This window comes from Empidonax traillii, unplaced genomic scaffold (genome assembly GCF_003031625.1).
Source record: "Empidonax traillii isolate 1590-97213 ecotype Southwest subspecies unplaced genomic scaffold, ASM303162v1 scaffold111:size2041728, whole genome shotgun sequence".
In the NCBI taxonomy this organism is placed as follows: Eukaryota; Metazoa; Chordata; class Aves; order Passeriformes; family Tyrannidae; genus Empidonax; species Empidonax traillii.
In genome coordinates, this window is record NW_020955304.1 from 1,384,512 (window position 1) to 1,397,820 (window position 13,309).

Sequence of the window (13,309 nt, forward strand, 5' to 3'; positions counted from 1 at the left end):
TTGGTGTTTAAACCTGAGAGGTACCAGGCCCAAAAGCCTCTCAAGGGCTGAGCATATATTTGGGTTATCAGAAACTGCTAACAAATACTCACCCCAGTGGCAAGGGTTTAGTCAGCACAGGCTTCCTCATTTCTTGTCCTGAGCTCAGTGCCCAGGGCAGGCTGCAGTGGCTGTAGATGAAAGGTGCCTCTGAAGTTCTTCAAAGTGATCTGTTAGAAGGTGGTGTGTCCCCTCCAGACACCAGCATCATGTCAACACCCCAGGCTTGCAGCACCCACAGCTTTGGCACTTTCAAAGCCTGGCATTGTCTCTGCTCCAGGTCTGAACCCCCAGGTGTGACACTGGGAGGAAGTCTGTTATTTGCTTTCTTGTGTGGTTGGCAGCTGAAACTTTGAAGCTGGTTAGCAAGTGATGGATGATGGCATCTGACAGGCAAAGCTGATGGGAGTCAGTGTTTTCCAGCAGATGCATTTATCTGGCAGGGCAGAGATACCCTGTGCTGCAACTGACTTCTTTACTGTGCCAAAGGAGGAAAAGAGAGCAGGATTAAAGGGCTCGCTGGAATCCTGCTTATGTAATTAAAACAAATAGGAATCCTGACTTCCAATAAAGAAACTTCATAAATATCTGAGTTTATGTTGGAGCGTAAAGTAGTTCGTCAGCATCAAAACTGTGGCTGTCAGCATGGAGGAGTTTAATTCTTCCTGGCAAGGACTTTAAGAGTCGCTAACAGCGTGTCCTAGACCAGCGTGAACTGCAAGAACAAGCAGTTACTTCCAACCCATTTCTTTATCTGCGTGAAGTGCTTCACTCCAGCCTTAGCATGCCCGGGAGAAATCAATGTTTGATTTTCAAAACCGTTCATGCAGCTGTCGACCTTCACTTGCCCCCTCCTGTTACAGCCCACTCTTGGCTTTGCCTTGTGAAGTAGTCATTTGGGTGAGAACCCCCCCCGGTCTCACCTGACTCAGAACTGATTTGCCACATATCCTGTAGCTCTGGGTTTATCTGATGTGCTTTGAAGCGGTGCCTTACCAAAGGCGCGTGGGAAGTCACAAGTGCGGTGCAGTAACTTGTGTTTCCGCTGCTGGTTGTTAACAGAACCACCTTCAGGGGACTTGCTTTCAGTAAGGTTCTGCCTGCTCCTGTGCCTGATTGAGCTGTTAGGCCGGTCAGAAAGCTGTGTCTGTGTCCCTGGTTGTGATGTGTGGGCTGCCTGTCAGAGCTCACCTCAGTCTCTTTGGGGAGCGCATGGAGAATATCGTTAATGATGGTTCAGAAAGCAGGTACAGAGACCTGAGCTGCTCTGCTCGGTGACAGCCAGACTGCACAGGTTTGGCTTGAGCAGTAGGAGTTTTCTGTCACTCTGGGACAGGTCTCCAGAGGGTCGGTGGATCTCCGTCTTGAAGGTTTTCAAGATCTGACTGGATTAAACCAGGCCTAACCCAAGTGGAAGGGACTGGAGACCCCTTCCACCACACTGCTGTCATTCTCTGATCACCCCCGTGTTTCTTGCAGGAGGAAGAAGGTGAAGATGCAGATATCTCTTCTGGTCCCTCGGTCATGAGCCACAAGATGCCTTCCGCCCAAGCCTTCCATCACTTTGCTCCTCGTTACGCTGAGATGGGCTGTGCTGGGATGCAGATGAGAGATGCCCACGAGGAGAACCCCGAGAGCATCCTGGATGAACACGTGCAGCGTGTGATGAAAACACCAGGCTGCCAGTCCCCAGGGCCCGGCCGTCACTCTCCTAAACCGCGGTCCCCGGAAAGCGGCCACTTAGGAAAGCTGTCAGGGACACTGGGAACAATTCCTCCAGGGCACGGCAAGCACGCGATAAAATCAGGAATGAAACTGGATGCAGCTAACTTGTACCACCATAAACATGTCTACCACCACATCCACCACCACAGCATGATGAAACCAAAAGAGCAGATCGAGGCCGAGGCCACGCAGCGAGTGCAGAACAGCTTTGCTTGGAATGTAGATTCACATAACTATGCAACAAAGTCAAGAAACTACAGTGAAAACTTGGGCATGGCCTCTGTCCCCATGGACTCTTTAGGCTACAGGTGAGTCAGGGAACATCCAACGGGATTCCCAAAGCCATGGCCTCTCTAGGGAGGCTGTAGCATGTAGATGAAACAGTGTTTGAACCGCATTTTCTTGGGAAACCTTATTCTGGGACATGGTTTGAGGGCTTTCCACTGCTCATACCCTTCAGAAATATATATGCCCCAATAACCCTTATGAGACCCCTTTCTATCTCTGTGATCTGGTGCTGAAAGACACCTTCTAACCAGGATTTTTAATGGCCTGGTTATAAGGTAGGTTTTCTGCTCCTTAAAGCAGTGGAGGTGCTTAGAAATTGCAGGTGCTGGTCTACTTCTCCATGGACCAGGAGCTGCATGTTAGGACTGGGTAACAGAAACAGGTTTCTTAAGGTGTTTATGAAAGCACAATCCCCCCCCTCCTTATTGCAAGGCCTGATCCCTTCCCCAGAGGGGCTCCTTTCTCTTCCCAGCAAAGCACTGGATGCTGCAGTGCTGCCATGGCAGCCTGTCCCAAGGGGATGTTCTCCAGGGTAGTGCAGCCTCTGCCCAGAAAAGCCATTTTGCTGCTTTATGGACTGCTGTCCATCTTCCCTTGGCTGTTTGAGTTCCTCCATCCCCTCCATGCTGCAGGGAGAGGGCAAAGCTCCTCTGCTGCAGCAGGTTCTGCTGGTCCTGTTAGTGGATGACTGCAAAGGTGGGAGTGAAGCTCAGGGCTGCCTGGGATGAGGGATGGGGATGGAGCAGCCACAGGGGAAAGCTGTGCTCACCCTGAGTGTGTTTGTCTCCCCAAAGCTGTGGGTTTGGGGTGTTGTGAAGGCAGGAGGCTGGGTCTGCAGCAGACAGGACCAGCTTTCAAGGCTGGCAGGAGGGAGGCAGAGGCTCTCCAGGAGGGAGAAGCAGTTAAATCTGCCCTGTTTCACTGGGGAAAGGCTTGTTGCTTCCTCAGAGTTGAACATGGCCGTGCTGGACTAAAGCAAAGCCCCATCTAGACACAAGACTTCCTCCTAGCAGCAGCTACAGCATATATTTAATGGGATTGTAATAGGACACACTCAGAGTTGTCCTTCCTCTGGCACAAACTCCCAGTTCCTGGCAGTCCTTAGATTAGGAGCTTCACAGGACAAGGGCTTGCATCCAGATGGTCTTTTTTGGCAGCCTGCAGTCTCTTGTGATTTCTCTGGCTCCTTGTTGAACCCAGCTGGGTTGCTGTCCCCCAGCCCTCCACGGCTGTGTCTGTGGGTTGATGACAACCTGCAGAAAAAGGCTTATATTTTTTGTTTGCGCTGAACCTGCTGCTGCAGTTTCATTTGATACCCACTGATCCTTATGTGGGGAGAAGCAGAGAAGATGTCAGCCTGCCCTGCCTTTGTAGACTTGCAGCAACCCCTCTCCAGACTTTTTCCCCCAAAAATCAACAAAGCTACCTAAGGGCCTGTTTCTCCTCTCTGGTGGTAAGGTTATTTTTCTTCTGTGTGCAGAAGGAGAGAGGTCCTGTAGATGGGTGGGTGGTTAGGACGGTGGGGGTCCCATGAAACCACAGGCTGTGCCGGTGCCAGGCCAGCACGGGGAATTTTGCACGGCCTCCTGAGCCTGGGGCTGCTCAGCTGGGCACGTGGCCACGGGCAAGGAGCCATGGGGCTCCTGTAGGAGCCTTTGCTGCAGCCAAAGGTGTAGGCAGAGTGTGGGCTGCTGCCTGGCATCCCTCTGGCTGCGGTGTTCGAGGTGGCAGGGCTGGCCCATGGAGGGCAGCCCACCCTGCTGGGGTTTGATCTTCCACCATGATGTGAAGCCTCAGTTCAGATCAGGGTGAGGAGCAAAAGCTGTGCGTGGCAAGTCAGAGTTTGGGATATCAGTGAATCTGGGGGGTGATAGGAAGGAGCCAGGTTTCAAGCAGTGGTCAGGCATGGAGAGGCAGCCAACAGATTGCAGCACCAGGATGAACCTCTTGCCCTGAGCAAAGAGCTGGGGCTTTCACACAGCCCTTCTTGTGGCAGATCTTGCCACAGCGTTGTGGCTTGTCTGTCCAGAGGAGAAGCTCCTTTTCCCCACAAGAGACTGGGGAGGGAAGATGCTGTGCCCAGGTCTAGCCAGTCTTGCTCTTAGACTTAATTGCATCTTGGTTGTTTTGAGCCTTGGTAGAGCAGGGGGCTGTGGGAGATGTCTGGAGACAGACACGTCCGTCCTCTGCCCCGGCCCAGGGTGGTTTGGCTCAGGCAAAGCACTGATGTCTCAAGCTTTGTTCTTGCAGTGGGAAAGCAAGTCTGCTCTCCAAAAGGAATGTTAAGAAGACCGATTCAGGGAAAAGTGATGGTGCCAACTATGAGATGCCAGGATCTCCTGAAGACGTGGAGAGGAACCAGAAGATCCTTCAGTGGATCATAGAAGGAGAGAAGGAGATCAGCAGGCATAAGAAAACAAACCATGGGTAAGGGCTGGCAGAGAGAGGGGTTTTCACTCTGTTGTATTGCATCCCCTGCACAAGGCATCCTGGGAAGGCAAGAATCCACAACACCAAGGGTTTAGAGCCTTTGGAGTTTCAGGATTGCTCAGGGGCTATAAGGACTTTTTCTGAAGGATGACAGTAGAAGCCAGGGCAGGTTGCACTGCTGGCAGCTGGGGCTGAGTGCCAGGGCCATGGGCAGTGCCAGGCCACCAGGAAGTCAGGCAGCAAGTTCTGCACCTGGAGCTAGAGAAGGATCCCCATTCCCTGGGGATGCTGACCAGTGTATTGGTAGCACAGGGCATCTCCTGGGGGAATGTCACAAACCATGGAACTGCCTTGTGCTGGGTTTATTTTAATGTATTGTGGATTGATTCACACATCTGTGGGGTTTGTGTCAGGGTTGGGCTGCTCACCCTGATGTCTCAGGACTTTCTGTCCTCAAATCTTCTCAGGACTTTGATGTTGCTCCCCTCTCCATCAGAAGCCGTGCTGTGAGGAGCTTCCCAGCTGTATCTGTGTCCAGCAGCAGGTCCACCTGGGAATGGCTGTGTGCCTGTTCGGAGTCTCCTGGTGATCCATGTTAAACCTTTGTGTTTGTGCAGCTCTTCAGGTGCTAAGAAGCAGCTGTCCCATGACATGGTCCGGCCCCTCTCCATCGAGCGACCCGTTGCGGTGCATCCGTGGGTCAGTGCCCAGCTCCGGAACGTCGTCCAGCCTTCTCACCCCTTCATCCAGGATCCGACCATGCCGCCCAACCCAGCCCCCAACCCTCTCACCCAGCTGGAAGAAGCTCGCAGGAGGTTGGAGGAAGAGGAAAAAAGGGCTGGAAAACTCCCCCTTAAACAAAGGTACGACGGTAGGGTCTGATTGTGCGTGGGAGGAGCGGGACAGACTGCCCTGAAGGTGGGACAGCTGAGGGGAGTCCTTCCCTTCTGCTCTAGTCTCCAGCTCCAGCTGGGTGGAGGCACATGCAGAGAGGTCAGAGGAACCTGCCTCGGTCCCTCTGATGTGGTGGTGCAAATGGCAAAACCCACCCTGAGGGCCTGGGCTTGTGGATTGTGGATTGTGGAGGGAGAGGCTGGAAATGCTCCTGGCAGGGTGGGAAGGGGCTGGGCAGGGGGAGCGTGTCTAGAATGGGCCTGGCAGAGCTCTCTGCCCTGGTACTCAGTGGCTCTCTGCCTGTTCACACCCACACCATGACCTGAGGGGCTGGTGCAGGAGCAGGATTCATCAGGATGCAGCAGAATGAAGTGCAGAAGACAAATAGGTGTTTGCTCTTTATCTACATCTCGCACAAGCTTCCGGCAGTGGCTCTGGAGGAGAGCACTGTGCTGTAGCCCTGCTGCAGCAGCTCTGCCTCCTGCCTGGCCATACCCAAGGCTCTGCATCTTTCTGTGACTCAGCTTATTGCCTGTTGCAGAGCTCATTCTCCTGCTCTGTGTTATCTGTCAGGGAACATTATTTGCGAGGCACGTGGAGCTCTCCAATGAAAAGCGTTCTGGAAGTGCTGGATAATTACTGTTAACAGCTAACAGCACTTTGTCCATTAAAAAACCTTTCACAGCTTTACAGCTGTCCTCTGAAAACTCGAATCTTTGCAGTCTGACTCTTAGAAACACAAATGTAATTTAAAAAAAGAAGCTCTTAATTGCCAGGCTGCAGTTTTTTGCTTGCAGTGACCACATGGCAGACTTCTGTGTATTTATGTCAGAGCACTGATTGAAAGCCAGGTAATTAAAGGACTCTCCCAAGCCAGGTTAAGCCAAGTTTACGTGATCTACCTTTCAGCTGGTGGAATTGGATAGGGTTTATTAGTAGAGTTATTTATAGTTGTACTAAATTCATGGACCTTCCTCAGAAATGTCTGTACACCATCCTGGGCTATATGTGTGTGCAATTAATACTATAACAGTAATTTGGTGTGTATTTTAAGAGTGGCTTTCACAGGAACCGCATGGCATGTGGGAAAGGCCATGCAGGCCAGTGGGAGGATGGACTAAGCGGTCCCAGTGCTGGGCTGCTCTGCTTGCACTGCCTCCCCACGAGTCTGACTCTTGTCCCAGCGATGCAGGGATCTCCCAGCCCTGCCCTTGTGTGTGGAAAACCAGGGAGACACGGTTGGGAACCGTGTGGGCTCCACCAGTAGGGAACTGCTCATGAATAGCAAATGTGTCTGTGCCCAGTAGCAAGAATGGATGCAGTGGTCCCCAGGGAGCCAGAGATTTCTGAATGTTGAAGTCTCTCTGCTGGATTTTGGCAGGATTGGGTGTTCCACCTGAGCTGGCAGCTTTTTAGAGAGCTCTGCCTGGAGATGGATCCCATGGCTCAGTGAGAACAAAGGAGAAAATGAGAGGGGAATTCACATGAAAACACCATTTCTTTCAGTCAGGAGCTCTGAAGAGCTCTGGGAAATTGGAGCCAGTGTCCCAGGTTTGTCAGCAGCCTTGGGGAAGCATGGAAAGGTGGAGGTGAGCCCAGAGGTGTCCTTGAGGCACTGCTTGATCTGGCTGTGGGAGGAGAGCACGCTGTGCCAGCTTTGCACGGCCAGGCTGGCCTTGCCAGCACGGTTATCCAGCTCTCCAGAGGCTCCCCTCCTCACAGCCCTGCAGGAGCAGTGGGATTCCCCAGCCAACTGCCCACTGCCCTGGCTGGGGGTGCTGACAGCTCCACTCCCACCCCAGCACTGCCCTGCTGGAAATCAAAGAGGGACCTGTAGTTCCTGTGCTGGGAATTGCAAATATTCTTCCAGAAATCGTACTCATACTGCAGAAAGAGCTTTTCTCTCCCTACTCCACAGCATTTGGAATGACCTCATCTCCAAGATAACTACCTGGCTGCTGCTGGCAAGCGCTGCAGGATTAACTGCCTGGTACTGAGTGACCTGCAGGTCCAGCAGCACAGCAGTGCCCAGCTGTGTCCCACTGGTGTCCCAGGGACCACCAGCTTTCTTCCCTGTACTGACAGGTTTTGATCCATTTTCTGTAGCTCAGTCTCACAGTTCACAGCTGAATTGAAGTAATTAATACCAGCTCTTCAGAGAAAGGATTTTTTCAAGCAGGGAGAACATTAGCATGATCTGTCTGGAGTTAATTGGATTGGGCCGAGCTTAGAAGGGGAGCAGATCTGGTGACAGGGACACTCCCCAAGGTAACGTCTGCTGGGTGCATTTCGGGCTTCCCAAAGCTCTCCAGCCCCAGGGCTGAGTTGGAGCAAGATGGGCACCTCACCTCTTGTGTCCCAGTGAGGTTGGATTAGTGCTGTAAGCCAGACTCAGATTCCCTGTCAAGGCACCAGTGGGTTACACAGCTCAGGAGTCGGGGCTGGAATGCAGATGCAGTGAGTTGGGTGAATGCTGTCATTTCCATACAGATAATGTTTCATGCTTGTGACAAATGCAGCAACAGGAGGTGATTCCAGAAGGGGCAGGGCACTGGTACCTGTTTCTGGTCACACTGCCACCCAGGAGATGGGTGCAGGTGGAAGATTTAATGAAGCAGGGCTTGGAGACGGTCTGGTGGCCTCTCTGTGCAAGCCAAGGTCTCAGGAGATGTCTTGGCAGTGACGAAAGTGGAGACGGTTGTGTTGCCTCATTCTCCTGAGAGGAGCTCTTGGAAAATTACATTTTCAGTGATTCCATATTCATCAGCTCTGCTTTAAGCCTGCTAGAGGTCTGTGGCTGCGGTTTGGGATGTGTGTCAGCTCTGCTGATAGAAATAAAGCAACAAGGAAAGCTTCTCTAGGCACACTGGTTATAAAAAGGAGACCAGGGAAAATGTGAGCCCTCTCTGGAAGGAAATGGGAGAGCTGGTTACCTGGGGCATGCAGAAGGGGGTTTTTTGGCTTGGTCTTTCTTGCCTTGGTCTTCACTGGCGAGTGCTCCAGGCACAGCAGGAAAAGGCAGGGACTGGGAGAATAAAGAACTACCTGCAGCAGGAGATCAGTTTTGAGACCATGTAAGGAACCTGAAGGTGCACAAGCCTGTGGGACCTGATGAGATCCACCCACAGGGTCTGGGGACACTGGGGATGAAGTGCCTTAAGCCACTATCCCTTGTATTAGAGAAGTCACAGCATAAGTTTCCACTCACTGGAAAAGGGGAAACATGGTTGCTATTTTTAAAGAGGGGAAAAAGGAAGGCTTGGCAGACTAAAGGCAAGTCTGTCTCTTCTCTGTGCCTGGCAAGATCATGGAGCAGCCCACTTCTGGGCATCAATTCAGGCATTATTTTGGGGCACATCTCTGCTCTGGAGCGCTGGAGCTGGGCTGAGCACGTCCAGAAATGGCCTTTTGGGTGTGAAGTGCATGGCAGGAGGAAGGAGGCTCCCAGTCACTGGCACGGTCCCCTCTTGTTTCTGCCACAGCAGAGCTCAGGGATGTCCTGTCCTCTGCACCTCCCCAGGCAGAGGAGAACAGCAGCCCTGAGGAACCAGCTTTGCTGCCTGTGCCAGGCACTTCACTGTGTCCCCAGGTCCCCAGGCACACATCTCTTAGTCATGACTTGTCTCCAGCAGGATTAAGAGAAGCTTAGGGACTTTGAGGTTTTCCAAACCCCTTCAATTAACTTCTGGCTCACAGGGTTCACAGAATTTGCCTGAATTTATGACCCATTTTCCCTTTAAATGCTTCGTATTTTTTTTTCCAAGGATGACTCAATTCCTTAATGTTTTTCTAGCTAAAGGGCATCCTGTGCTTTGATACAGGGATGGGAGAGGCTCCGAGAGCTCTGCTGGCACCAGGAGCAGACCCTTCCCTCTCAGGATGCTGCATCTTCTGCAAAGGTCTCCCAGGCAGAGCAGGCACCCGGAAGGTTGTTCAGTTGAACTTCAGACCTCTCATGCCTGTAGGAGGAGGTGAAAAGGCTCTGTCTGGTGTTGGTTTGCAGTGCCAGTGTTTATGTGGGCACGCCATGAAAAGGTGCTCTGCCCGCCAGCCAGTGTTTAAAGGTTAAGGTCAGAGTCATTTCCAAAACTGCGATTACCTCATGTGCTTGGCGAATTCTGTTTCTTTACAGCAACTTTCCAGTCATGTAAATACAAAATCATCTTTTTTTATCCAGCGTGCTTTTAAAATAATTTTTTTTTGAAGCTGCCAAATGTGCTTTCTGTGCCTTTGAAGGGGAAGGCTGCCTCTGGCTCAGACCACGCATGCCAAGGTACCAATTTGTGTAGGCTGCTCCAATGTTTGTGCAGCGTCCTCAGCACCCCAGATGAAAGGCTCTGCAGAAGGGCAGAGTACCCTGAGTTTTGTTATTGCTGCCTTTGTCTGTCTCTGAAGATGGGGTGAGGGCTGGGCTGATTGTTTTTGGTCTAGTGATGGCACCACGTAGCTGAACCCCCATGTGTGGGCTGGAAACAGAGAGCAGACCAGCGTTCTGAGAGCAGGAAAAACACAGGAGATACAAAGTCACTGAGGTTTTGGGGATGGCAGCTGCCTTGGCACCCTGCTGGGAGCTCCGTCCCCTCTGACCTCGTCTGCACTGGGAGAGGCGTCCAGGGGAGCCTGTCTGCAGATATAGCTCAGTGGAGAGCCATGCTGAGCTGTTTGGTGACAATAACCCTGAGCAGGCTGAGCAGTGTCTGCGTGAACGTGCCCTGCATGGTGATGCTCCAGCCCTGCGTGGTGGGATGGTGAGGATGGGTGACCTGGGTCTGCTGCCACGGGCCTGGGGTGCTCTGCCTGGCCCAGAGCTAACCAGTGACTCCCCAGACCGTGCTATGAGCAGGGTCATGCCCTCTGAAAGCCTGAGGGCAGGTTACCTCAGGATTGAGCTAGAACCGTGTCCTGGGCGCCATCCAGCCTTCCCAAGTGCCGTTTGCTCCTTCACCAGCCTCAGTGTTCAGCTGGATGCCAGGAGAGCTGGTGGTCGGAGCAGGGGATGCTCAGGGACCGCACTGCGCTTCCTCCACCCCTCTGGTGGGACCTGACCCACACCTCTCCCCCGCACCCATCCAGGCACCCAGCACGCCGGTGCTGAGCGCTGCGGGCTGACACTCAGCAGGTCCCTTGTGTCTTGGCACGGCAGGTTGAAGCCCCAGAAGAGGCCGGGCAGCGGCGCGTCCCAGCCCTGCGAGAACATCGTGGTCGCCTATTACTTCTGTGGAGAGCCCATCCCCTACCGCACCCTGGTCAAGGGGCGCGTGGTCACCCTGGGACAGTTCAAGGAGCTGCTGACCAAGAAAGGGAACTACAGGTAAGGGCTGCTCCCCACCTGTGGTATGGTGCCAGCGACTGCCAGCGACCCCCGGCAGATGCCACTGTGGTGTTGCCCCCACCAAGGTGGAGCTCGGTGGACATCCCTCAGGAGGGCTCCCTCTGGGAATGCTGTGGTGGGGATGTGGCTGCTGAAGAGGCAGGTTACAGGGATGAGGGAGGTCGGGTTTTGTAGCAGAAATGTCCTGCGTCGTGGTTTGCAGCTCCGGCAGAAGCTGCTGAGCTGCCCTGCGGTGTCCTGGGCTGGGTAAGCAGCAGCATCAACCAATGCTCAGTGATGCTGTGGGGACCCTCTGATTTCAGAGCTGTTTTGGCTCCTCCCGAAGTTTATTTTGGTGAGGACAGAGAGGTTGGGTCCTGCCAGAGTCCAAAAGCAACCGAGTGATGGGCATGTAGCTCTCCAAGTTGTCCCTTCCAAATAGGAGTGGCCATGGGAAAGCCTGCCTAGAAATGCTGCACCAATACAGGTGCCTCAACCACTATTTTTGGGAGAGGTGTGAAAGGACTTGGATTCAGGACTGGAGCTCCTGACTGTGCTAGCATGGATCCTGACCACTGTGTTTGCTCACTGGGTGAGGGCAGGGGCAGAAATGTGGCCTCGTTTGCCTCCAGGTCTGGGGGAGCAGCTTCCCATGCACCACGAGCTCAGGCCACAGAAGGGCTGTACCCAGGTTTGAGGACCGTGAGGCCCCAAGACCATTCAGCTGCATTTTTTTTTCCCTCTCCCCCACCGTGTTCCTGTTTCTCCAGGTATTACTTTAAGAAGGTGAGTGATGAGTTCGACTGTGGTGTGGTCTTCGAGGAGGTGCGGGAGGACGACACCATCCTGCCCATCTTCGAGGAGAAGATCATCGGGAAGGTGGAGAAGATTGATTAAGGCTCCAGGGCAGCCGAGGCGTGAGGACAGGACTGTGAAGGACTCTGGGACCGGAGGAGAAGGCCTGGGGCAGACACTGGTGGTGCTGCTGCCACGGGCGCCGGGTGAGCCCAGGGTGGAGGGCGGCAGCCCCGCTCTCCAGCACGGACCTGGGCAAGCTCTGGGATGCCAGTGGATGCTGTTTCACCCCATGAACCTGCCAGTGGGAGCCTGGGCTCCCTCTCCATACCGAATATAAGTGTAATGTAGCATTGTACAGTGCATTAGAAAGTGTAATATGACCTTGTTTACTAAAGCTGCATATTTTTGATATATTGTAATAAAAGGAAAATATTTCCAATGTCACAGTGCTCTTATGTAAATGTAAAACATACAGGTACTGCAGAACTCGCCCAAAGTGTACAGCCATCCGTCAGAGTCCGGCTGCTCCGCGCTCTCCCGGCACCCTGCCCTGTTCTCCCAGCATGGATGGCTCTGGAGCACCGTGGGGCAGAGCCACTGTCACCCCACGTGGAAGGGTCCCAAGGGGCTGTGAAGATTTTTGAGCCATTTGGAAGGAGTCAGTGTCTGGCCTCCTTGGCAGGCTCAGCTGCTGGACATGGTAGGATGGGTCTTTTCTCCTCCCGAGCTTCCTTGCTACCGAGTAAATCCCTGAGGGATAAAAGGGTCGGTGCTCCCTGCAGAACGAGGACCAGCTGGGAGCTGGGGTGGCAGGCTGGGTGCTGGCATCCCATGGCCTGCATGCTCATGTGTGTGTCCCCTGTGTGCCCCTGGAGAAGGTGCTGGCACCCATGTGCCTGGTGCAGACACGCCCAGACCCCTGGGCCAAGCTCTGACATTGGGCAGGGAACTCTTACAGGGAGGGAACTGGTGAGACATTTAAACCTGAGGACAAAATACATCTTTTTATGAGCCCCTGCATCTTTTGTCAGCTTCTGTGTCTCAGGGGAGGCAACAGGAGGGCACTGCACCAGGGGGGTTATTGATGCCAGTGTGTGGGGCTCACTTAGGGCCAGATCACCCAGTGGGCAGCCAGAACCCTGGGAAGCCTCCTGGCCTTACTCGGTTGCAGGGAAGCCTGGGCTGTGCCGGTGCTCCCACCACCCTGCCTGTCCCCAGCCCGGGCCCTGCTGCCACTCTGTGCCAGCTCCACCCTTTGCCCACCCACAGAAACGAGGGTGACCCCAAAGCCGGGGGTTTCCACATCAGTGCTCGCCCTGCCCAGCACTGCTCTCACCCACAGCAGCGCTGGGGCTGCCGGGCACGCCGTGGCACCGCGCCGGGACGCCACTCAGCCTGTTGTTCATGTCACCGAGTGCCTTTAAAACACGGTCCTGGGACTTGCCTAAAACGCTACGTGAGGTCCATCAAACTCTGCAGATGTTTTCAGCCCGGGAACAGCGCTTCGAGGGGGTTTGCTCCCCGCTTTTTGAAGTTCTGATGGTGGTGTGTCTGGTGAGGTTGTTAACGTGCCCGGGATTTCCGTCTCCCCCTTTTTTCTCGGGGGTCCCTGTAAATATGTACAGCGGCCGTGCAGCCCCAGCGACGTTTCCTCTGCATTCTCATGTGCTGACTTGTACAATGATCTTTTCAAAGGTACTTGGATAAAATGAAATAAAACCCCACGTCCCACTGCCTGCTGCTTTCTTCCTTCCCTGCGGAGCTACACCTGGGCCCCCAGCAGCTTCTGGGAGGGACACAGGATGGCACAGGTCTGGCAAAGAC

The 13,309-nt window shown here is 53.7% G+C and overlaps 1 protein-coding gene across 4 annotated transcripts in view; it reads left to right on the top strand.

Annotated features, from left to right (window-relative positions):
- AXIN1 (axin 1) overlaps positions 1 to 11,929 on the top strand; it is a 74,641-nt gene extending 62,712 nt beyond the window's left edge. For 3 of the 4 annotated variants that reach the window (XM_027882797.1, XM_027882800.1, XM_027882798.1), the window contains exons 6-10: positions 1,519 to 2,072; positions 4,303 to 4,479; positions 5,100 to 5,345; positions 10,517 to 10,687; positions 11,458 to 11,929. In XM_027882797.1, the coding sequence (XP_027738598.1) occupies positions 1,519 to 2,072; positions 4,303 to 4,479; positions 5,100 to 5,345; positions 10,517 to 10,687; positions 11,458 to 11,584 (1,275 nt within the window). In that variant the 3' untranslated portion in view covers positions 11,585 to 11,929. The remainder of the gene's footprint in view (positions 1 to 1,518; positions 2,073 to 4,302; positions 4,480 to 5,099; positions 5,346 to 10,516; positions 10,688 to 11,457) is intronic. The other variant, XM_027882801.1, reaches the window with a different exon arrangement.
- Positions 11,930 to 13,309: the final 1,380 nt, after the last annotated feature.